General features: G+C 36.4%; 1 protein-coding gene across 1 annotated transcript in view; it reads right to left on the bottom strand.

Moving 5' to 3' along the window:
* Positions 1-24218, bottom strand: part of DMD (dystrophin) — a 2124834-nt gene that overhangs the window by 1395885 nt on the left and 704731 nt on the right. The window contains 2 exon segments of the mRNA XM_047715765.1: positions 5518-5605; positions 19465-19588. Of these exon segments, the coding sequence (XP_047571721.1) occupies positions 5518-5605; positions 19465-19588 (212 nt within the window).

Here is a 24218-nt window from a genome sequence, read left to right as displayed (position 1 = left end):
AGTAGTTGCTTATCTCTCTTTTTCTCAGCTTCTTTATTCTCCATCATTTGGTCTTCTATATCACTAATTCTCTTTTCTGTCTCATTTATCCTAGCAGTAAGAGACTCCATTTTTTTATTGCACCTCATTAATAGCTTTTTTTTTTTATTTCAACTTGGTAAGATTTTAGTTCTTTTGTTTCTCTAAAAAGGGATTCTCTAGTATCTTCTATGCTTTTTCCAAGCCCAGCTAGAATCTTTATAATTGTCATTCTGAACACTAGTTCTGACATCTTACTAATGTCCATATTGATTAGGTCCCTAACAGTCAGTACGGCCTCTTGTTCTTTTTCTGAAGTGAGTTTTTCCACTTTGTCATTTAGTCCAGAAAGGCATAGATGAATGAGAGAACAAAATGCTAAAAGGGTAACAATGACCCCGAAAAATATACACTAAACAAATCAAAAGAGACCTGAAACCAGGGGAAAAGAAAGGAAAAAAATATATACATGATAAGACTGGTGAACAGAACAGAGCCACATAGTTGATTTTGGGCATATTTTGGTCTGTTTAGAAGAAACTGCCTCCCAAATTTTTAAAGAAAGTAAATATATATATATATATATATATATATATATATATACACACACACAAAAAAAAATAAGGGTAATACGATAAGGGGATGGAATATGAGTATAAAGATGAAAATTATAAAAGACTATAAAAGAGGAATTGATAAGAAGTTGGTTGAAAAAAGAAAGAAAAACATTTTTAAAAAAGGGGGAGAGAGTGTGATCAGGCAGGAGACTAGAAAAAAGCCATATACTAGATTTAGGGTATATTTTGGTCTGTTAGAAGAAACTATATCCCAAAATTTTAGAGAAAGAAAAACATATATATTTATACAAAAAGTAAGGTTAAATGCAATGAAGTGAAAGAATATGAATATAAAAGTGAAAATTAACAAAGATTTTTTAAAAAAAGGTATTGACAAGATGTTGGTTAAAATAGAAAATAGGAAAAATTCAAAAAAATAAAGAAAATTTTAAAAAATTCAATTTTGTTAGACTAAAGGATCTTGGGGGGAAAAGCCATGTATTCCATGTGCTGTATTCCCCTAGTTCTGGAGTTTTGCATTTCTCATTGATTGGTAAACTTGGTCTTGGCTGGATGTTCTTGCTGATCTTCTGGGGGGGGGGGGTTGCTGGCACAGTGATTCTCAAATGTCTTTCTCAAGGCGGAATCGCACTGCCCTTGCCAGGGGCCAGGCTGAGTAATCCACTTTGGTTTGCTCCATAGCCTTTGCTCCCTGAACACTTTCCGTACAGCTTTGGAGGACAAGAATGAAAATGGTGGCCTCCCAATCTCCAGCCCAGAGGAGCTGATAACTCGGGTTCTCATTCCTCGATGCACCCTTGGAGAAAAGCAGTCAATCACTCCTGTATCTCTGATCTCTGGCCACACTCCATGCTCACCTGGCCTGTGACTGAGCATTTCTATCTCTGGCACACGGCCCCATTTGGGGTCTTCAAACCCAGCAGGTTCCTGCAGCATGCTCCCGTACCACTCCTCCCGGTGGAGAAAGGAGGGGGAGGCCTGCCACTTGTGAGGGTCCCTGCTCGAAGAGCAGTGGCCTGACTCTGCTGCTGATTCTGTTTTATGGCAACCCTGAGCTGAGAGCTCACTCCTCAGCTCCATCTCTGCAGCTGGCTTCCCTGCTCTGATACCTGGGAGCTCTACAACACCCAGATACCCCTGATCCTTCTGTGATCCTGAGGGACCTGAGAGTTCCAACTCCTGCTTAGCCACTGGAGCAACATCCCTCCACAGAGCAGCCTTCTAAAAGTTCTGATTTTGTGCTCCACTGCTCTCACTCACCGGGAGCCAGTTGATGGAGGCTTCCTCTTCCGGCCCTTGCCATCTATCTTCCTGTATGTCACCTCGGATTTACTTCTCCGCATGTCCTATCTTCCAGAAAGTGGTCACTGATCTGTTCATAGAATTGCTGCTATTCTTCTCCTCAATCTCCTGTTGACTTTGTAGGTGTTCAGAATGGTTTGATAAGTATCTAGCTGAATTCCTGGGACCAGATGAAATTTAGGTCTCCTATTTCTCTGCCATCTTTCTCTCCCCATTTTCTGCATTTCTTAATGCTAAAAATTCATTCTTTCAGTAGTTATTTAGAAATGACCAAAAGTGTATTTGGAAATATGTCTGATATATTTTATATCGGTTTTGAAACAGAGTGATATAAGTATTGAAGATTTTTTTTTTTTGCAGGTCTTAGATTTTCATTCTGAAGAAAAATTTGAAAGAGGACTTCCAAAATCATTCCAGTTATTTAAAAAAACAACACTCTAATCTTTAAAGTATCTGAAGTAGAAAATTTACCTTTCTATGTATACATACATAGAAAATATTATAAAATGCCTTTTTTTTTTAATTTATTTGACAGACAGAGACCACAAGCAGGCAGAGAGGCAGGCAGAGAGAGAGGAGGAAGCAGGCTCCCCGCTGAGCAGAGAGCCCGACGCGGGGCTCGATCCCAGGACCCTGAGATCATGACCTGAGCCGAAGGCAGCGGCTTAACCCACTGAGCCACTGAGCTTTTGAAGATATAATAGCTACGCTATTTTACACCTATTTTACACTATATGTGTTATATGTGGTTATCACAATAAAACATACATAAACCACAAATTTGTAGTAGTTGCATGATATTAATAACACTGTACAAGAATGATTTGTCTTTATCTTAATTTTTGAGGCCAAGAGATGTGGTTAAAAGGAATAAACATTTACATGAGGTCATAAATGATGTACCATGATTCAGTTCTTATTTTCCTTCTTTGTAAATAAAAGGACAAGAATGTATGTGTTTTATATGGTTATGAGTTTTATTGAATTCCATAGCTTAAACTTGAAATTCTGGGCTTATAAACTGAAGACCTTAACCAAGATAATGGTTAGAAACCTGGTTTAGAGAAAGTTCATTTTGGTCCTTTGGCTTCACGAGCCAAACTAGTAAACTCCAGTTTTTGGTTCTATGCCAGCAGAGCTATTGTAAATTAGGGTGAGGAGGTCCCAATAAAATATACCTGGAGAAAGATACTCCAGGCACTTAGGCACATGTCTGCCTTCACTCATAGTTTGTACAATTACATAAAATAAATGTTATGAAATTTATTCTGTGTAAGACTGAAAAAAAGGAACAAAAAGTTAGAATCCTTTCATCTACTTTTTAGTAATGATGTAAAATGTGTGAATGAATGGAGTAGAAGAGCTATGCAGATCCCAAATTTGAGCCTAATCACTTAACAGTCAGACCTTATCTTTATTGGCATAACACATGAGAAGCTTAAAATTTGATCGATACAGTCAATCTATGAGCAGTGTCTGAAATCACACCCCTAGTTCTTACTGCTCTTTGCTCTCCACACAAGTTAGCATTGTCCTTCAAAAGTATTATTATTATCTGACCAAAATTATCTCAGTAACGGTCTTAACTTTGCTTTGCTAAGAAGAATTTCACCAATTGGTATTTATTAGGGACCTAGCATATGTCCTGACTTTTCTTCATGCCTCCTAGATTTAGAGCTTTGAGGGCAATAATCTAGGAAATGACATCACTAATCATATGATCATTTTAAATCAGTATATGGTTTTAATTATAAAAAAATCATTTCCTACATTCTTAAATTTTAAGTGCTTCTTGAATAATGATCTGAGGTAATATATGCTTGACATTTGATTATGAAAGGAGACCATTTAAGAGTATAGCTTTTATATGGTGAGTGCTGTGAAGTGTGTAACCTTGCAATTCACAGACCTGTACCCCTGGGGATAAAAATATATATGTTTATAAAAAATAAAATTAAAAAAAAGAGTATAGCTTTTATATTGGCTATACAAATAAAAAAAGTGACAATATAGTTGCTATGGGGAAATTGTATAGTGGTTACAAGCCTATTTTTTAGACCACACAATTTCATTTAATATGAAAATGCTGTTATCAAATTCATCAGTTATACCACCTAGCAACATACAGCTCAAAAACAAACTTTCAGTATTTGCATTGTCTATATATTTATTAACTTGTTAACCCAGTCCTCAGCTGTCATGTTTGCTTGTTTTTATTGTTAACCAAATATAGTCATGGGGCTCATTAAAAGAAAAATAATGAATTGATTTCCTAGGAAGATCACTGAACTTTTTAATGCCAACATGGCAATTAAGGCAAAAAATATTTCATACACAAAATTTATGTTCCAGAATGCAGGCAGATCCTGGAAAAAGCTGACATGTACAACAAAAACATTTGTTACATTTGGTTATTATACGCTCATAAACATATCCTGTGAATTATTTAAAAAAAATCTTGTTTGAAAATAGCATTATCCCTGATTCTCATAAATCACTCATATCTGGAAATGACTACAGTACTAAGACAATAATAATTTCAAAAATGTTTGTTCACAATCAACGTCAGTAACATATTTTGTTCATATACCTTCTGAAGCACTGTGAGGAAAAAGTAATTTTTTTCCCAAAGATTTTATTTGAGAGAGAGACAGAGACAGAAAGCATGGAGGAGAGGGAGAAGCAGGCTTCTCACTGAACAAGAAGCCCAGCATAGGCCTCCATCCCAGGATCCTGGGATCCTGACCTGAGCCCAAGGCACCCACTTAATCAACTGAGTCACCCAGGTGCCCCTAATTTTAATTCATTCTCAAAAAAGAAAAAAAAAGAATTTCAAAATAAAGGGGGGGGGTGCCTGGGTGGCTCAGTCAGTTAAGCATCAGACTCTTGATTTTGGCTCAAGTCATGATCTCAGGATTTTGAGATCAAGACCCACCTTAGACTCTGCGCTGGGCACGGAGCCTGCTTAAGATACTCTCTCCTTCTGCCCCTACTCTACCCCACCCACTCACAAGTGCTCTAAATAAATAAGAAATGGATAAAAAATAATAAGAAAAAAATGTGTTGGCTTTGTACTTTTACCTTGCTCAAAAACAACTGAAGTTAAAAAATGAAGTTTCTTCTGAGAGGACATGTGTAAAATAAGTAAAAAAATGAAAGACAATATAGAAAATGTCAAATTAGCCTACAGGTATGCTGATGAAGTCCTACACATAATTTTAGTCTTTTTGGGAAGATATATTGCAAGAATTACTTAAAATCAGATTACAATCAGTTTATATATAGTATATGATTGCTTACATTTCCAATGATTTCTGCAAACCTTATTTTCTTAAATTATTTGGACAAATGTTAGCAGGATTTCCATTAAAATTGATTTCTTTGCAACAGATTGATAAAATATTCTAGCACATTCCATTTTCTTCCACTGGACTCAAAGATGAATTTCCTGTAATAATTCACTTAGCATTAAGAAAGAATAATAAAAAGCTCACAAACTCACTTTAATTTAAATTTGCATTCAGGAAGTGCTTGTCTGATATAATTCAGCTGATAAATATGAACCTATGTGTTTATCAAATCCCTAAGAAGATTATCTAAATCAACTCCGTGTAATTACCATTCACCATCTGTTCCACCAGGGCCTGAGCTGATCTGCTGGCATCTTGCAGTTTTCTGAACTTCTCGGCTTTTTCTCGCTCTATGGCCTGCAGCATGATAGCAAAGGTGAGTATTTCAATACAAGGATTGTGAAGCTACACAGTAATTATAATTTCTACTTGCCCTTTCAATCCTTAAGATATTTCACTCTGTCAGCTTATCATGTGAATCTAAAGAATTTTTTTCTCAAGTTTCTTGCACCAGGATCATCAAAATGACAATGAAAGCACAAGCCAATTTCATACTGAATTGCTACTACTTTTAATAAGATTTCTACTCTTTACTTTTTTTTTTTACACAATAGTTTCTAATGCACTATAAGGCTGCAAAAAAAGCAAATAATAAGAAACAATGAAAGGATAAAGTGACAGATACTTAAAACTAAAATTTGTCTTTTAAATACACACTACTGAAATTGCTGAAATTAGGTATGTATTCTGTATTAAAAATCAATAGAAAATCTTGTAAGTATATAAAAAGGAAAAAGCACAATATCATGAATAATTTAGCAAAAAAATCCATATTTATCTAAATACAAGACTATAGGTTAATTTTTCTCTCTAAAACTTTCAAAGTACTCCCATTTCAAGGGAAAAGAGATTCAGTTTCAAAAAGCTTTCTAAATTCATTTGTTCATTTCTCCTAACTCAAAGTTAACTTTTGAACAACAAAACCATGATGACTTAAATTAACAAAATCTAGCATTTAATACTCACTGTTGGGTTTAGCTAACAATGCCCCTATAGATATTTATCATATATACATTAATATACATAAATATTAAACTATGATACAATTGAACTGTATGATCATAATCAATAAAATATGTGGCTATCACATGTTATATGTCCTAAAACATAACTACCTACTGAAAAAGCAAGCTTTAAGGAATTTAACATATAGTTAGAGCAATACTCCTATGACCCAATAATAGCATCAAAGATTTTGCTTGACTTTGTGACAGGAGGTTATTCTGTATCTGATAATTTTTTAAATTTTATTTTGATTTATAGGTATTTAAACAAATGTGATACTGGAGTACATGCAGGAGGCCTGTAATTGATATGTGCACACTCTGACAAGCATTGTTAAATAGAACTTTCTACAAGCTTGAAAATATTATATATCTGTGCTGTCTAATACAGTAGCCACTAGCCACATGTGGGTACTGAGTACTTGAAAGGTGGCAGTGTGACTGAGGAAACTAATTTTTCATCTAATATAATTAAATTTAAATTAAAAAAGCCACCCTGTGTCAAGTGTCAATTGTAATTATACAGCTCAGATCTAGTGTCTTCCCTCTGAAAGCCAATAAAGAGACAGGAAGACAGATATGTAGACTAAATACAGATAAAGATATTATGGCAACACCAGAAATACATTCAGAGACATAAGGAATCATCATATTGCTAAAGTAGACTATTTCCCAAGCACACCAAATGATGGGAATGCTCATACTATAATCCATTCATTTAAAAATATTTAAAACAATTCTCTAAGTTAAAGAAATAACCACAATTGAAGGGAGGGCTTTTAAAATTATTTGAGGAACAGTTTCATGAAGTAGGATTATTGGATTAAATGCCAAGAATGCAAAATGTTTTTAAAAAGCCTGTAGACAATAGAATATATCCTATCAGGGAAAGAACTGTAATGTATAAAATACTAAACAAAATTTAGCAAAACAAATGAAAATGCCATAAAATGATAGTTTTAGGGTTTTTTTTAAGTATGTACACTCTATCTTGAAAATATACATTTTATGTTATGTTGTCAAGGACAGCAAATGAAAATTCAGCTTCATCTCATCAGTAGGGAAACTCTAAGTGATAGACACATTTTAATATCTTAGATTCTACTTGAAAATTTCAAAGCACAGAGACTGTGGTGTTTGGGGATTATATGCTCCCAGGATCCCATACCAATTAACAGGTGAAACTTCTGTGTTACCTTGAAAATCATTTTCAGAGAGGCATTATCAAATTGTTGACACAAGTATTTGCATAACCCTGGAAGATTCTAACTTTCCAGTAGAGAAAAGTCCGTGAAAATAAAATACCTACAACATCTTGTTAATCTAGATGAAGTTCAAAAGTTTACAATTTCTCAACTATCAATTTTTGTCTTCTAAATTCTCTGTTCCTTTATAGAAACAGAGGCAGCTTATTGGCACATGTTTTCCAATACTTTAAATTTATTCTCTATTAAAAGGTAAATGTTACTTGTAAAAGACTCTGAGTACTTTAGAAGAGAAAAAATAAGCACATTCTAAGTAAATAGGTAACATTGACAAGTACCAAGAGCTATAGCAGGATGTGAGGTATTCCATATTTGAACTACAGCAGCAAAAGGAGGAGCAGGGGGGTGGAAGAGAGGCAGGGAGAGAGAGAGAGAGAGAGGAAGAGAAAGAGAAAGAAGTAAAAACATACGCGTACTACAAAAGAACAAGAACAGCAACAACAAACAGGTAAACAACGTTAGAGTTACCCTTCCCTATCAGAGGGGTTTCTATTTTAACTATAGAGTTTTTGCTTTTTTTATATATGAAATTACATAAGGAGTAGAATCAGAACACAATGTTGTCTTTATAAATGATGAAATTATCTTGGCTTTCTAAATGTCATGATCATAATATTTTTATTCTAAGCATCTAATGGAATAATCAATTGGTATTCCTCACAGAGGGGAAAATTTCTAATCGATTATTTCAGGGGTAACTAGCTTAAATATTCAGTTTGGTTAAATCACACTATTCTAGTTTTTCTCATATACATATAATAGCAATAACCACAAGAAAACAATCATGTATGGAGTAGCTACTATTACTCTCACAATTTGACAGGAAGAAAGTGAGGCACACAGAGGTATATTAAATATTTGAGAACACTAGCATAATCATGATAAAAATGGAATTGCTCATATTGTGTACCAAATTATAAATATGTATTTCATAATTTGGTGGGACAGAAGGAATCAGCAGTATTTTGTCCTCTTTTATACAAGAGAAAACTGAGCATCAGTGAGATTAAGTCATATATACAAGACTGTAGAAGTGGAAAGTTTTAGATCCAATATTAGAACCCCAATCATCTATTTACAAATTCAGCTCTCTTTCAGACCCACTCTGCTGATCTAAGGGTATTTCAATGGAAATTAATCAAACACCTTTGAACGTATCTGACTATGACTCACAGAAAAGGCAACTTGATAGTCTGGATGTAGTCAAAGATGATATTCAAAATATTTAAGTAGTAATGCAGCATGGGCGCCAAGCTATCAGAAGGGATGCCTGATTACTCAGAATATACACTGACAGCCTATAAGATGACCAGAAACTCCATGTACAGCTCAATTACTGTAAGTCATTGCCAGATGTATATTATACAGAAACTGAGTAAGTGGCATATAAATAGAGAGACAGTCCTGAGAAAGAAGCATTGAATAGACACCATGTATCAGTGTTTAGATGATATCTGGGTTATGTTAAGTAACATCGTTTTAAAGAGGAATATTGAAAAATAGAGATATTGGCACAAATGTGCTTTTGGGAGTATGAACAAGACATTGAAGACTCCAGAAAACATTTCATTTCAGACACAGCTATAGATGGTTGATAAAAAATGAAAAAAATTAGGGTAGCCAGAGGACAGTCAAGAAGGTAATGAAAAGGGGCGCCTGGGTGGCTCAGTGGGTTAAAGCCGCTGCCTTCGGCTCAGGTCATGATCCCAGGGTCCTGGGATCGAGCCCCGCATCGGGCTCTCTGCTCAGCAGGGAGCCTGCTTCCCTTCCTCTCTCTCTGCCTGCCTCTCTGCCTACTTGTGATCTCTGTCTGTCAAATAAATAAATAAAATCTTTAAAAAAAAAAAAAAAAAGAAGGTAATGAAAAGTTTTGGAGTCATTTTACTCTCACATGGTCTGAATTCTGTCTCCACTGCTTACCAGCTGTTTGGCATTTAGAAAGTGATTCAACCTTTCTGAGCATCAATACTTGCTATGTAAAGTAACAATAAAGATACCTACCCTTCAGGGATTCTAAGAAGATTAAAGGGGGCTCTTCAAATAACTTATTTCCAAAATTGGGACAATTCTTACATAGAAAAATGAAAATCTAGAAATAACTAAGCTGTAACAAATGGAATGACATAAACTGAGAACGTCCCAAAATGCCACATGTGGACATCAAAGTGAACAGTGATTTCAATAACTTTAAAAAAACGTTTTAGAGGGCACCTGGGTGGCTCAGCGGGTTAGGCCTCTGCCTTCGGCTCAGGTCATGATCTCAGGGTCCTGGGATCGAGTCCCGCATCGGGCTCTCCGCTCAGCGGAGAACCTGCTTCCTCCTCTATCTCTCTCTCTGCCTGCCTCTCTGCCTACTTGTGATCTCTCTCTGTGAAATAAGTAAATAAAATCTTTAAAAAAAACATTTTAGAAAAAAAAAATCTTGGCCTAATAGTTAATTAGATTACCTGATCACAAAAGCGAGTGTCAAGTGTCCAGATAACCACATATACAAAGTGTTAAAGAAGTTTACTAAATAAACATCACTGAAACTCCTCTTTTCTTGATGGACCTGGACACCTATGCACTCATTTTCAAATAAAATATGAACTTCTGTCTTGAAATAGGTTAGATTGGTGGTTCCTAACACTTCTACCTTCTCTCATTTTCTCAGAAAAAAATATGTCAACTGCACAGAAGAAGTAAAATAAAAATCACATGACCACCAAAAACAAAATCTGGAGAGAGATAGGCTTCTGGAAAAGAGAGGGCATATCCCTGACTTTAAAGAGGTATGTGCCACCAGGAGAAACATTAGCCCTCCACAGGTCTACACTGCAAAGTAAAAACTAGCCCATGAAAGAAAGAAAAGAGAAAGAAAAAACTGGTCCTCATATCAATTCCCTTATTCAGTTCCATTAAAATTGTGTTTGTTTGTTTGTTTTTTTAATGACACCATGAGCCTTCTGTGCTACTACACTCAATGGCTGATCCTCAGCTCTCAACTTACTTATCATCATAATTTGATTCAGAGGATACTTCTTCTTCAAATAATTTCTTAGGTAGGTTTCCTCGATGACAAGTACACAGTCTTCCTCCTGGTTCAAGGACTCCCTTTACTCAATCCCTGTGCTGGTTCCTCCACATCTCCCTGTATACATGTAGAGAATAACATCTAGTTCTTCATTTTTCAGGTCAAAAACTTCAGGCCAAATCCTTCTTGACTGTTCCTTTTTTTTCTCTAACTCCATATCCAATCCCTCTAAAGCTCCTATTGATGGTAACCTCAAAACATACCCAGAAAATGCTTATTACTGTGCTCAGTACTAGCACACTCATGAAATTAAAAAAACAACAAAACAAAACAAAGCAAAACTCCATTATCACCCAGTGGTCTAGATGCTTCCAAATAGCCTACTAAATGCTATTTCTACAGAAGTAGGAACCTCTGTCCCCTGATGATATATTCTCAACAGAGCAGACAGAAGAATCCAGACACAATAGATATCAACTCAAATCTCTAGTGGCTTCCTCCTCATCTGAGTAAAAGCCCAAGTCTTAACCATGGCCCATGTAACCTTAACCCCCTTAATCTCTTGGACATCTTTTTCTGTGACACCTGATTCTTCACCTCTGCCATACTCTGTAGTTCCCTGACATTCCAGGCATACTCCTCCCTTAGACCTATAAACTCACTCCTCCCTTTGCTAGAAATACTCTTATCTCAGGTATCTATAAATTCTTAACTGCCTTTAGATCTTTACTTATTTTATTATGTTATGTTAGTCACCATATAGTACTTCATTATTGGATCTTTACTTAAATGTCACTTTCTCAGGGAAGCCTTCTCCTGCTAATCTATCTACACACACACACACACACACACACACACACACAAGCACATACACACATTTCCTAGCTCTCATTCCTCATTTTTGTCTTTGACACTCATCATTAACATTCTATACATTTTGCATATTCTTACTTAATTTTGACCTTCCTCACTGGAATAGAACTGTAAAAGGTCAGATATCCTCATGAATTTCCTTCTTCATGTCATCTCCAGGGCATGGAAGAGTACCTGATACATAGTTAGATGCACAGTAAGGTGAAGTCCAGTGGAGCTTAATGCCTCCATATACAGTATTATTGTCTCTCCCACCCTACCCACAGTTAAAATGCTCTGTAAAGGTGTAAATTTGTAACAAATTTACATTTACATGGATGAAACTGGGGGGTATTATGCTAAGTGAAATAAGTCAATCAGAGAAAGACAATTATCATATGGTTTCACTCATATAAGGACTATATGGAATAGTGCAGAGGGCCATAAGGAAAAGGAGGGTAAATTGAATGGGAAGAAATCAGAAAGGGAGATAAACCATAAGAGACTATGGACTCTGGGAAACCAAGTGAGGGATTCAGAAAGGGAGGTGGGTGGGGAGATGGGGTAACAGGGTGATGGGCATTAAGGAGGGCACCTGATGTGATGAGCAGTGGGTGTTATAGGCGATTAATAGATCAATGAACACTACATCAAAAACTAATGATGTACTATATGCTGGCTAACTGAATTTAAATTAAAAAAAAAGAAAAGAAAAACAAATGCTTTAGTTGGCTAGTAGAAATATCACATCTTAAAGGACCCTAATTAAGTTGTTCCTGCATTTTCAGATCATGTCATATTATACTGACATGTTGAAATGTTTTGTTATCACTAGAGAATAAGAGCAATGACACTTTATTGGTCTCACAGATTTCAGGGCAATTTTTTTCTTAGATATTTTCAAATATTCAGCATCTTCAGTCTTTAATCCTCCTCTCTGGTGGTCTGTCTCTCTTTCTCCCTCCTCTTCCTATAGACAGATGCATAGGTAAATATGTATGTGTGTATATACACACACACATACATACATACACAGGTGTTTGTATGTGTGTGTGATGCATTAGTGTGTGTGTGTGTGTGTGTGTGTGTATTTACATTTGTATATATTGGCTTTTCCCTTATTTTCAAGGCCAAGAATATCACCAGAATGCTCTTCAACAATAACATCCATTCTGTTCTATACATTTCATCTTCAATGTTAGTCCAAGTATCTGCAGTCAGATTTCATTTCTCCCCACTATACAGAAAGATCTTTCATAAAAGGCACCAATTTTCTTCTTGCTAGGAACAATGCTTATTATAGCATTAAGTACCCATAACTAAAACTACCTCTTAGAAATCACCTTATTTGGGAAAGCATCTCTACCTGAGACATGCTTATCTTTCTCTAATCTGTCATCCTCAGGAACCTCATCCAGCTTTTCTGTATGTGTGCTTCTCTGTTTATCGTGTATGTATGTGTATGTACACATACATGCACACAGTATTTTTAATCTTAAACGAATCTAGTTTTTCTAATAGAACATATACTTTTGAAATTATTTTCTTAACAGAATATGAAATACTTTAGACAATATATATTCAATATATGATCATACGTTTAGAAGCTAGTACTCTGATTCTGTTGTACCTAGTACAGGAAACTTCAAGTAAAGACAAAAGCTAAAAAAAAAAAAAAAAGCCATTAACCATTCTATAAGGAATACGTTGTTAATTTTACAATATATTAAAGGGGGCGCCTGGGTGGCTCAGTGGGTTAAGCCTCTGCCTTTGGCTCAGGTCATGATCTCAGGGTCCTGGGATCGAGTCCCATATCGGGCTCTCTGCTCAGCAGGGAGCCTGCTTCCCCCCTTCTCTCTCTGCCTGCCTCTCTGCCTACTTGTGCTCTCTCTCTGTCAAATAAATAAATAAAATCTTAAAAAAAAAGATTTGCCTTTAAAAAATAAATAAATAAATAAAATATATTAAAGGTCCTGGGGTGCCTGGGTGGCTCAGCCATTAAGCGTATGTCTTCGGGTCAGGTCATGATCCCAGGGTCCTAGGATCAAGCCTGGTGTCAGTCTCCCTGCTCAGCGGAAAGTCCGTTTCTCCCTCTCCCACTCCCCCTGCTTGTGTTCCTTCTCTCCCCGTGTCTCTTTGTCAAATAAATAAATAAATAAACTCTTTAAAATGTGTATGTATGTATGTATGTGTATATGTGTATCAATAAAAGGTCCATAAAAATTCTTAGAGTTATCAGGACATCATGAATTCTAAAATAGATAACTTCAAGCGCAAAATAAAAGTCAATTGAGTTGTACAGAGAAAAAAGAAACATAATTAAGTTTTAAGCAAAGTATACAAAGAAGGGAAGTTTATTGATTCTCTAATAAGTTGATTAAAAATGCTCTATGACCTCTTCCTCCTTCTTTATCGACATCTCTTAAAAGCCTCCTCCTTTCAAGACATCTTCTCTAATTAATATGAAAGTAAGTTCCAGGTTCCCCAGAGGCCTACCCTGACTTTAGAAGCAATTAATTTTCTATTCACTTAACATTCTATAATGAAGTTTTGCCCTTTGACAGAAAATGTAATTTATTCACTCAAATGTTTATTCAGAAGTTGTTATATCCTTCATATTGGTAGCAGAGCCTGTTTAAAATGTGCCTGAGGAACTGAAAAAAAATCACTTACTCATATAGTCAAAGATCAACTGTGTTAAGTACCAGGCACTATATTAGTCACTAGCATGCCAAAACCAAAGTAAGCCAAACCAAACCAAAAAACAAACACAAATTAAGTTCTAGTTGCTAAGTTCTAGAAACCAGCAATCTAATCAATGTTAGAATGGCCAGAAATCAGAATGGATACAGTAATAGAATTCAGGTCATGGTAACCTTCACAAAAGCAACATGAAAATACTGACTCTGTCAATACCTTCCCACCAAAGGCCACCAGGAACATGCAGATATAGACAAAGTTGATTTTGTGATTGCAACAGGAGAGGTGGCATGTAATAGCGAACTATGGGGTAGGTCTCTATGAGGATGGTTAGAGTTGATTGGATTTGGGTACATGTAAGGTGAAGAGGGTGGTCAGGGAAGCAGGGCTTTGCCTTTAATTAGATGCCATAAAGAAATGGAGATACTTCTGTGGCCAGGCATCTTAAAAATTTTTATCTAGTTGGCACGAACAATGTAGAGGCTAAAACCATGATTGGTAAGGCAGCATCATCATCTGTAACATTAGTGAAGATGGGGGGATATGCAGTCATTTGGGGTGGTCTGCAGACTATTTTTTTGTCTGTTGAAACATGGTTACAAGATGGTCATGTTTTGGTCTTGATCCATTACAATCCTGAAGTGGCCTTATATGCCTTATATGCTGTTGGCATACTGAGCCATTGCACATATTCAGCAGAAGAAACCTTAGGCTAGCTGTGAGCACTAGCCATCATCGAGTATCTCCAAGGCCTAACTGAAGTGCCCAGCCAGCTCCTGATTATCAGTGGCTGCTTTTTGCTTTTTCAAGTGAATATCAACAGAGGCATAATACAATAGTATTTATGTTTTAGTAAGTTCACTTTGACAAAAGTGATGTGAAAATCTCTAAAGGAATACAGTATTAGCAGCAGGGAAGACCGGCTAGGGATTGTCATCTTAAACAGAGGTAACCCGGGATATTAGCTTTAATCAAGGTTGTAGTGGTAGGAATAGAGAGAACTAGACAGTTTCAAAAGTGGTTAAGGGAATGAAATTAATTGAACTTGGGTGGACTTACAAATGCTAGGAAAAAAAAAATCTTGATGACCCAGTTAGCTTTTAGGTTTCTGGATTAGGCTGTTGGAGGAAAGAAAGGAAAGATAAAGAATAAAGGAGGGCTAGGGAGATCATGAAATTTATTTTAAGTTTTCAGGCAAATATCTAATTAAAGTCATCTATTAAGCAATTAAATAAACTGGCTTAGGCTTCAAGGGAGAGACATGAGCTAATGGTACATATTTGGGGGTGATTAAAAAATAGATGTTATTTGAATAGGAAGGAATGAGGATAATCCAGGGAAGAAAAACAAGGGAAGAACTGTGTAGAATATCAACATTAAAGGAAAAAGGAGATGGAACAAATGACCAAAAATGTACAAAATGTAACCAATAGATAATGGTATCCCATAAACCCAAGGAGGGAAGAATTTCATGAAGGATAAAGAGGTTAATAGAGTCTAGTCCTGCAGAGAAGTTGAGTAACTAAGACACAAACATATTCCTATGTGTTTAAAGGAGTGGAGGGTTTTATTGAAGATACAGATGTGTGGCTGAAGGGAAGCAGGTTCCTTAGGACGCAGACAGTGAAGATATTGAGAACACACACTTACATAGAGATTAGCCTTAACCGGCCAAAGCAAAAATCTCGTCCACCAAGGCAGAGTGGGGGAATAGGAGCACAAATACACATAATTTGTTAAATGTTATCTTAAATAAACTCAGAAGGAAAGTTATCTACTATGCCCATTAAAAACTTGAAATAATTACCAAGAGAAAGAGAGAAGAACATTTACTAGGAACATACAGAAAGGCTATGAAGAAGTACCAAAGTGTCTGTGTAAGTATAGTACTTCCAAAACAGAATAATGTCTGGCAGTAAAACATCTACAGTCTAGTTATGCAAGGAGGTAGCTGAATTGAGCAGATGAGGGAAATGGAAACTTTTGGAGATAGGATAACCAATATAGCCTGAGATTTTTAATGAAGGCATACCGTGGGTGGAGAAGACTGTAATCCTGGTGCCAGTCTTCAATGAAAAAATAATACCACAAAATGGTAAGTGACAGATGGCCATTGGGCATGAAACAAGGGATGAGATAGTTTTACACAGAAAGCAGTACCTTTGGAATTGGCCCTGGCAAGTGAGGAAACTGGCAATTCTAAATGAGTGGGAGATATATGCAACTAATGAATCGATGAGCACTACATCAAAACTAATGATGTACTACATGCTGGCTAACTGAACATAATAAAAACATAAATAAGTGAGTGGGGGAGTGAGTCATTAGTCATAGTGGTGTTCTTGAGTTTTGTAAAAGTATTTTCCAAGTAGGACCAGAATGAGTACATAGGATAGAAAGTTTGTTTCGGAAGAAGGACTTCAGAATGCACAGGGAGTGTACGTGGGAAGGTGCTAAGGAGCAAGGCCAAAGAACATGAGTGTAGAAGGGCAGAGAAATGAAGATTCAAAAAAATACAGATGAATAGAGATACCTATATTGTGGGCGGCAAATCCAGATAATAGAAAAATGTAGAATTAACTGGCTTCAGGATTTCCAACAGAACTTTGCTGAAACTTTATTTGGTATGGGTGTCAGCAAGCATGGGCTCCAGCAAGAGTCCAAGTCCTATTGACTTAATAGGTGGTACAAAGGCTTTCAAGAGAACACTATGCAGGCATACAACCACCTTGCAGCAAGACTAGATTACTTTGTTGTTTTAATTACTACCTTATGTCACCAGGTGCTTAATTCAAAACGATGGGATTCCACTTGAACTTCTCAACTGTGGTGACATTAATGGAATGAGAAAAGGATCTAGGAGTTTGGTAAAGTTTCAGATGATGCCTTTGAGTACTGATTCTCAAACCCTTATATATAAAGGAATCACCTGTGGATCTTGTTCAAATGCAAATTCTGATTCATTAGGTCTGAGTTCAGACCTTTCTAATAAGTTCACAGATGATACCAATATTGGTTATCCAGGGACCACTTGGAGTAGAAATGTCCCCTAAAATTCAACTTTTAAGTAAGTACATTATGTTAATCATATAGATAAAACACATGGTTAATAGAGAAGGAAAATTTTGTTAGGTTTAAAAGTATATAAAACTTAACTGATAATATTCTGAAAGCATTTGAAAGTAATGGATGAATGAAGGAGTCAAGTGAAAGAAAAAGAAAGGTAATATTTAGCGACTTTTAATAGATGCCTAAAAATGAATACCACTCAAGTTCATGAGATGAGCCTCCCATGTGTTCAAAATGAGTTACATATACTGACAGGTGAAGAAGAAAATTAATGTATGACTAAACTGCATATCCATCATCATTACTATGTACTTCTCTCAAGGATTTTTTAATACATATATATTATATTTAGCCTGAAGGAAATGCCTAGGTAAATAATTTCATGTCCTATTTTAGTAGGCAATTAAGAATGATGTTGTTATTTCAGAAAATGAGAGTAGAAGTTGATAAAGGTGACTCACGAGGCATCAGGAAACCACTCATACAATATTGTACATTTTTTTAGCACTTTCAGTCTGTCATTGCTGACACTATTGATTAAATGCAAATTGCTTCTAGGTAACCATATGATAACAGGAAATTTTTGAATTTATATTCTTGAAATGCTGGAACTCAATTTTCCTGCTTGATCAGAGCTGTTTTAAGATACAGAAATAGGATGACAAACAGATTAGTAGATTATTGAGATAAATTTAAAAAAATTTAAATTAGCTAATAAAATGTCTGCCCAAGGTGACTCATACTGTCAGTGGCCAAATACACCACATGAACATTAAAATGTATTTTAGACTTAATCTTCTCTAAGCAGTTTTCAAATGTCTCTCCACAATTCTAACAAAAAAATACCTTCAAATGAGTATACTCTGAGATAACATATTTTGCTGATTTTCTCCTATATTATGTTTCAGTTTAATTTAAAAAATAATGTTATCATAGTGCCCATTTCTTAAATTTATAATTGTCTGTTATTATACTAGTGACAGAATACTGTATATAACTAGAAATGCTTTTAAAATAACTTTCCGGGACGCCTGGGTGGCTCAGTTGGTTGGGCAGCTGCCTTCCGCTCAGGTCATGATCCCAGCGTCCTGGAATCGAGTCCCACATCGGGCTCCTTGCTCGGCGGGGAGCCTGCTTCTCCCTCTGCCTCTGCCTACCACTCTGTCTGCCTGTGCTCATGCTCTCTCTCTCTCTCACAAATAAATAAATAAAATCTTTAAAAAAAAAATAAATAACTTTCCAATTTAGAAATCATTAATTCTGAGACATGTTGATGGAATCATCTCCCCCTCCAACCTCAAAGCAGCCTAAAAAATAGATGATTTTTCTCCTAGAATAAAATCATTTTTGCTCTCCAAATGTTCCAACCCCAGGGCAAGTATTAGCTTGTATCTAAGACAGTGTTGTGTTTGGAAAAATCTAAGAGTTCGTCTGGCATGAAACTGAATGGTCGAAATATGAAACTAAGTTATCCACACACATGACCTTTCCATAGGAAAAAAATTATTTAACATTCAGAATATTTGTTCCTTTAGCCTTCTATAGGAAGAGTATTTACTCTTCCTATAGAAATGCTCTCACAATTGCCAAAATGGGTATTTTATAATTGTAGAAGTTGGAATATCAAAGCCCTGATAATGTCCTTAAAGATGAAGCAGCTCCTATTAAATTAATAAAAATCCCTATTGTGAAGGACACAACTATAATGTCTCAGCAGGGAATAAAAACTGCCAACCATCTCTTACTTCTTACTATAAATAAATATTGAAAAAGGCTTGATGTCTTTTGGTTATGGTAATGCAATACATAAATATCTGTTACGACAAGTACTAATGAGTATAAAGAATAACTTTTTGATGATAATGAGAGCATAAAGAGGGTCCTAAGTATAGTATTTCTAAGGGTCTATTCTATTCTGCAAGCTTGCTAAGTCCTAGCCTTGAGGTGACAGAACAGTACATGAAGTAAAATCAATAGGAGTTCATATTATAAAATTATTAATTTATTGCTAAATAATATAAAAGTTAAAGGTTTATGAAAAGCATCCCTGCTCCATCACAGCAGAACCTGGAAACATTTCTCAACGCTAAACTCTGATTCTGCTACATATGTAAAATACAGTTTAAAGATATATTTAAAAGCATTATTCCATATTGCTTTAATCTTTTCAACTAATAGAATCAGATAGTACAAAGCAAAGAGATTATAAGCACAAAACTTAGGAAAATACATAAAAATTAATGCATAACCTACATTGACTTTTTCTTTAAGGTCTGAGAAGTTGCCTTCCTTCCGATAGATCGCAAATTCAGGACTCTGCAACACAGCTTCTGAACGAGTAATCCAACTGTGAAGTTCAGTTATATCGACATCCAACCTAAGACAGGAAAAAATAAGGGTCATTTTTTCTTGATTATCTCTTTCATTCTATATGAAAAAAAAAAAAAAAAAAAACAGTCTCTCTACATTTACCATTCGCCTTCCAATCTGAGACTCCTGCCTGATGCCCTTGTTACTGTTAATAGCACCACCATTTCCCTAGTTATGTAGGCTCAAAATTTGGAGTTAGCTTTCATCTACAGTCTTATGATCATGGAGGTCATCTTATTAAGCTCAGTGTAGCAACTGCCTCCCTAGAGTATCTCATATAAGCTATCATTCTGCCTCTGTTTGAATGTTTGCACTGGCTGAAAAATCACTACTTCCCGAGATAACCCTCTTGCTTTCTGGAAAGTACTTACAGCAAACAAAAAATTCTTATCAGTAGCTCCCATTGAACCATACTTTGGAGATCCATGCCCTTGTGTAGTCTCCAACAATACCGACTCTGAATTTGGCTATGTGACTTGCTAGGGCAAACGGGATATAAAGAAGCATAAGGCAAGCAGAGGCTTCGTAAGTGTTTGCACTGTGGATCTTGTCCCCCTAGAACATGCACTGACAACGTAACTGTTAGCTGAGAATTCCAATGGCCCTTTAAGGAAGCTTGATCGAGCCAGGTGGAGAGACAGTGTGGAAGTGAATGAGGCACCACGCACGTGAAGGAAGCTTTCTTTCACCTTTTGACCCATCTAAAACACCAGCTGAATATAGCCAAATGAATTGTCCAGCTGATACCCCTTAGAGCCTCAGAACTACCCAGAGAGCCCTGCCCACACTGCAGAACCTTAAGATAAATTACTTCTGTCTTGAGCCACTAAATTTGCAGTGCATTGTTATGCTGCAAAAGACATCTAATCATATACCCTGATATTCTCATTCTTTTATTATAAAGACCTATGAAGCCAATGGGAGTTTGATCAGGTCATTCAGATCGAGTTAAAGCAGAGATTGGAGAGTCATGGATGGGTTGCAAGGGAGGAGGAGGTCTGTACCTCACTCGAAATTCCAGGTATGATTCTAAATGTGTGTGCATTTTTCTTGGTAAAGAACCCCTAGATTTTATCAGCACCTATAAATAATCTATGAACAGAGAATTTAGAAAATTCTTCACCTCAAATAGCGCCTGGTTCACAGTGACAATATTTACTGAGTGAAGGGTACCCAACAAGAAACTGAAGGAACAGAGATCTGAATTCAGAGATTTTGACTCTAATCCCATGTCACTGAATGTCAAAACTCTTATTTGCACGTGGACTATAAATATCTATGGATTTTCATTTTATCATGGTGATTGTTATCTTCCCTACACTTGTTTTTTTTTTTTCTGTAAGTTAAGTTACCAGGTTTCCTGTTTCTTCATTCATAGTGGCAGCGTTGAAATAGAGTCCTATTGCATGCTTCTAAAACACCTGTCTTTCTCTCCTTGATGTTAACTTACCAAATCAAATCTTTGACTCTGGTCACTCGGCTACCTATAAAATTCAGAGCAGGTTTTCCTTCAGAATATTTTTAAAAAAGCATTTTTGGTTTTCCTTTGGTACCATACAAACATCACTGTGTCTCTCCGCCTGCAGTCATTCACTTGCCAGTGCACAGGAAAGGCAAGAAGTGCTGAGATGTTAATCTCACCAGAGTGACCCTTGGTAGATCAATACTCCAGCTCCCTTGCCTTTCAGAGTGACTGTCCTGATGAAACTTACACAGAACCTCAGACAGTTCCCAGACAGATTCAACTCCAGTTGCCTCCAACAATAATCCACGTGTGCATCCTTTATTGGCTGCCTTCTTTTCCTAATCTCACTCCCCCACTTGCTTCTTGGGATCACTTCCCCCAATAAAATACTTGCACCTATATTTTTATCTCCAGATCCACTCCTAGGTAACCCAAACTAAAGCAATGATAAACAGCCTCAGATGAACTCAGCATCCTGCCATATTTTGTTGTTTTCACCTTGAACTCCAGCTCTCCACAGGAACTATTTTAGTTTTTCCAAAGCTCTCAAAGCATTAACCCATCTTCCTTCTCCAGGTATCAACAGATGACAGTTTTTACTCCACCAAGAAAAGTGCAATTATCAGACTAGAATTTCTTCCACTTCCCATGTCCAAATATTCAATCTTACCTGCATGTGCCCTTCTCATTCCCATCTCTTATATTTGGGTGAGTTTCCCTTCTTTGCCTAAAGCCAATCCCTCTACCAGCCTTTTATACTTTGTTCTTTCTTTTTCTGTTTTTGTTTTGTTTATTCTCACGTAATTTCCACACCCAGCACGTGCTGGAGGTCACAGCCCCCAGATCAAAAGCCACATGCTCCTCCAGCTGAGCCAGCCAGGCACCCCATAAATTCATTTAGTTTTATGTTAAAGGCAAGGACACACAATTCCATGGAAAATATAAAATACATTTAATGCTCAAATACCTGGTTTTTCCACATAGTAAGGAGTTAATAGTGGTGTCTAACAATGTGCCAGGTTATTTCTTTTTTTATTATTAGTTTTTTTTAGTTAACATATAATGTTATTAGCCCCAGGGGTACAGGTTAGTGAATCACCAGGTTTACACACTTCACAGCATTCACCATAGCACAGACCTTCCCCAATGTCCATAACCCCAACCCCCTCTCCCACCCTTCCTCCCCCCAGCAAACCTGTTTGTTTTGTGAGATTAAGAGTCTCTAATGGTTTGTCTCCCTCCCGATCCCATCTTGTTTCAGTTATTCCTTTCCTACCCCCGAAACACCCCACGTTGCCTCTCAACTTTCTCATATCAGGGAGATCATATGATAATTGTCTTTCTCTGACTGACTTATTTCGCTCAGCGTAATACCCTCTATTTCCAGCCACGTTGTCCCAAATGGCAAGATTTCATTTCTTTTGATGGCTGTATAGTATTCCACTGTAGCCAAACTATGGAAAGAACCCAGATGTCCAACAACAGATGAATGGATAAAGAAAATGTGGTATATACATATACTTTGTTCTTTCACTTCTTTACAGGCATGTGAGTCTATCAGATTTTTGTCCAGTTTACCCAGCACCATTTTTTGAAGAGACTGTCTTTTTTCCACTGTATATTTTTTCCTGTTTTGTCGAAGATTATTTGACCATAGAGTTGAGGGTCCATATCTGTGCTCTCTACTCTGTTCCACTAGTCTATGTGTCTGTTTTTATACCAGTACCATGCTGTCTTGGTGATCACAGCTTTGTAGTAAAGCTTGAAATCAGGTAACATGATGCCCCCAGTTGTATTTTTGTTTTTCAACATTTCCTTAGTGATTCAGGGTCTCTTCTGATTCCATACAAATTTTTGGATTTTTTGCTCCAGCTCTTTGAAAAATACCAGTGGAATTTTGATCGGAGTGGCATTAAAAGTATAGATTGCTCTAGGCAGTATAGACATTTTAACAACGCTTATTCTTCTGATCCAAGAGCATGGAATGGTCTTCCATCTTTTTGTGTCTTCTTCAATTTCTTTCATGAGTGTTCTGTAGTTCCTCAAGTACAGATCCTTTACCTCTTTGGTTAGGTTTATTCCCAGGTATCTTATGGTTCTTGGTGCTATAGTAAATGGAATCGATTCTCTAATTTCCCTTTCTGTATTTTCATTGTTAGTGTATAAGAAAGCCACTGATTTCTGTACATTGACTTTGTATCCTGCCACGTTACTGAATTGCTATATGAGTTCTAGTAGTTTGGGGGTGGAATCTTTTGGGTTTTCCATATAAAGGATCATGTCATCAGCGAAGAGAGAGAGTTTGACTTCTTCATTGCCAATTTGGATACCTTTTATTTCTCTTTGTTGTCTGACTGCTGTTGCTAGGACTTCTAATACTATGTTAAACAAGAGTGGTGAGAGTGGGCATCCTTGTCGTGTTCCTGATCTCAACGGGAAGGCTGCAAGCTTTTTCCCATTGAGGATGATATTTGCTGTGGGTCTTTCATAGATAGATTTTATGAAGTTCAGGAATGTTCCCTCTATCCCTAAACATTGAAGCGTTTTAATCAGGAACAGATGCTGGATTTTGTCAAATGCTTTTTCTGCATCAATTGAGAGGACCATGTGGTTCTTCTCTCTTCTCATATTAATTTGTTCTATCACATTGATTGATTTGCAAATGTTGAATCATCCTTGTAGCCCAGGGATGAATCCCACCTGGTCATGGTGGATAATCTTTTTAATGTGCTGTTGGATCCTTTTGCTAGGATCTTGTTGAGAATCTTAGCATCCATATTCATCAGTGATATTGATCTGAAATTCTCCTTTTTGGTAGGGTCTTTTCCTGGTTTGGGGATCAAGGTAATGCTGGCTTCATAGAAAGAGTCTGGAAGTTTTCCTTCTGCTTCAATTTTTTGAAACAGCTTCAGGAGAATAGGTATTATTTCTTTTTTGAAAGTTTGGTAGAATTCCCCAGGGAATCCATCAGGTCCTGGGCTCTTGTTTTTGGGAGGTTTTTCATCACTGCTTCAATCTCGTTACTAGATATCGGTCTATTCAGGTTGTCAATTTCTTCCTGGTTCAATTTTGGGAGTTTTGTTATCTATCTACTGCAAATTCAACTCCTCCCTTTCAAGTGAACTCTGCATATAGAAATTTAAACATATTCACTCCTATTTTTTAAAAAAAT

Source organism: Lutra lutra, chromosome X (assembly GCF_902655055.1).
Source record: "Lutra lutra chromosome X, mLutLut1.2, whole genome shotgun sequence".
Taxonomy (NCBI): Eukaryota; Metazoa; Chordata; class Mammalia; order Carnivora; family Mustelidae; genus Lutra; species Lutra lutra.
This window is presented reverse-complemented; position numbering and strand designations above follow the sequence as displayed.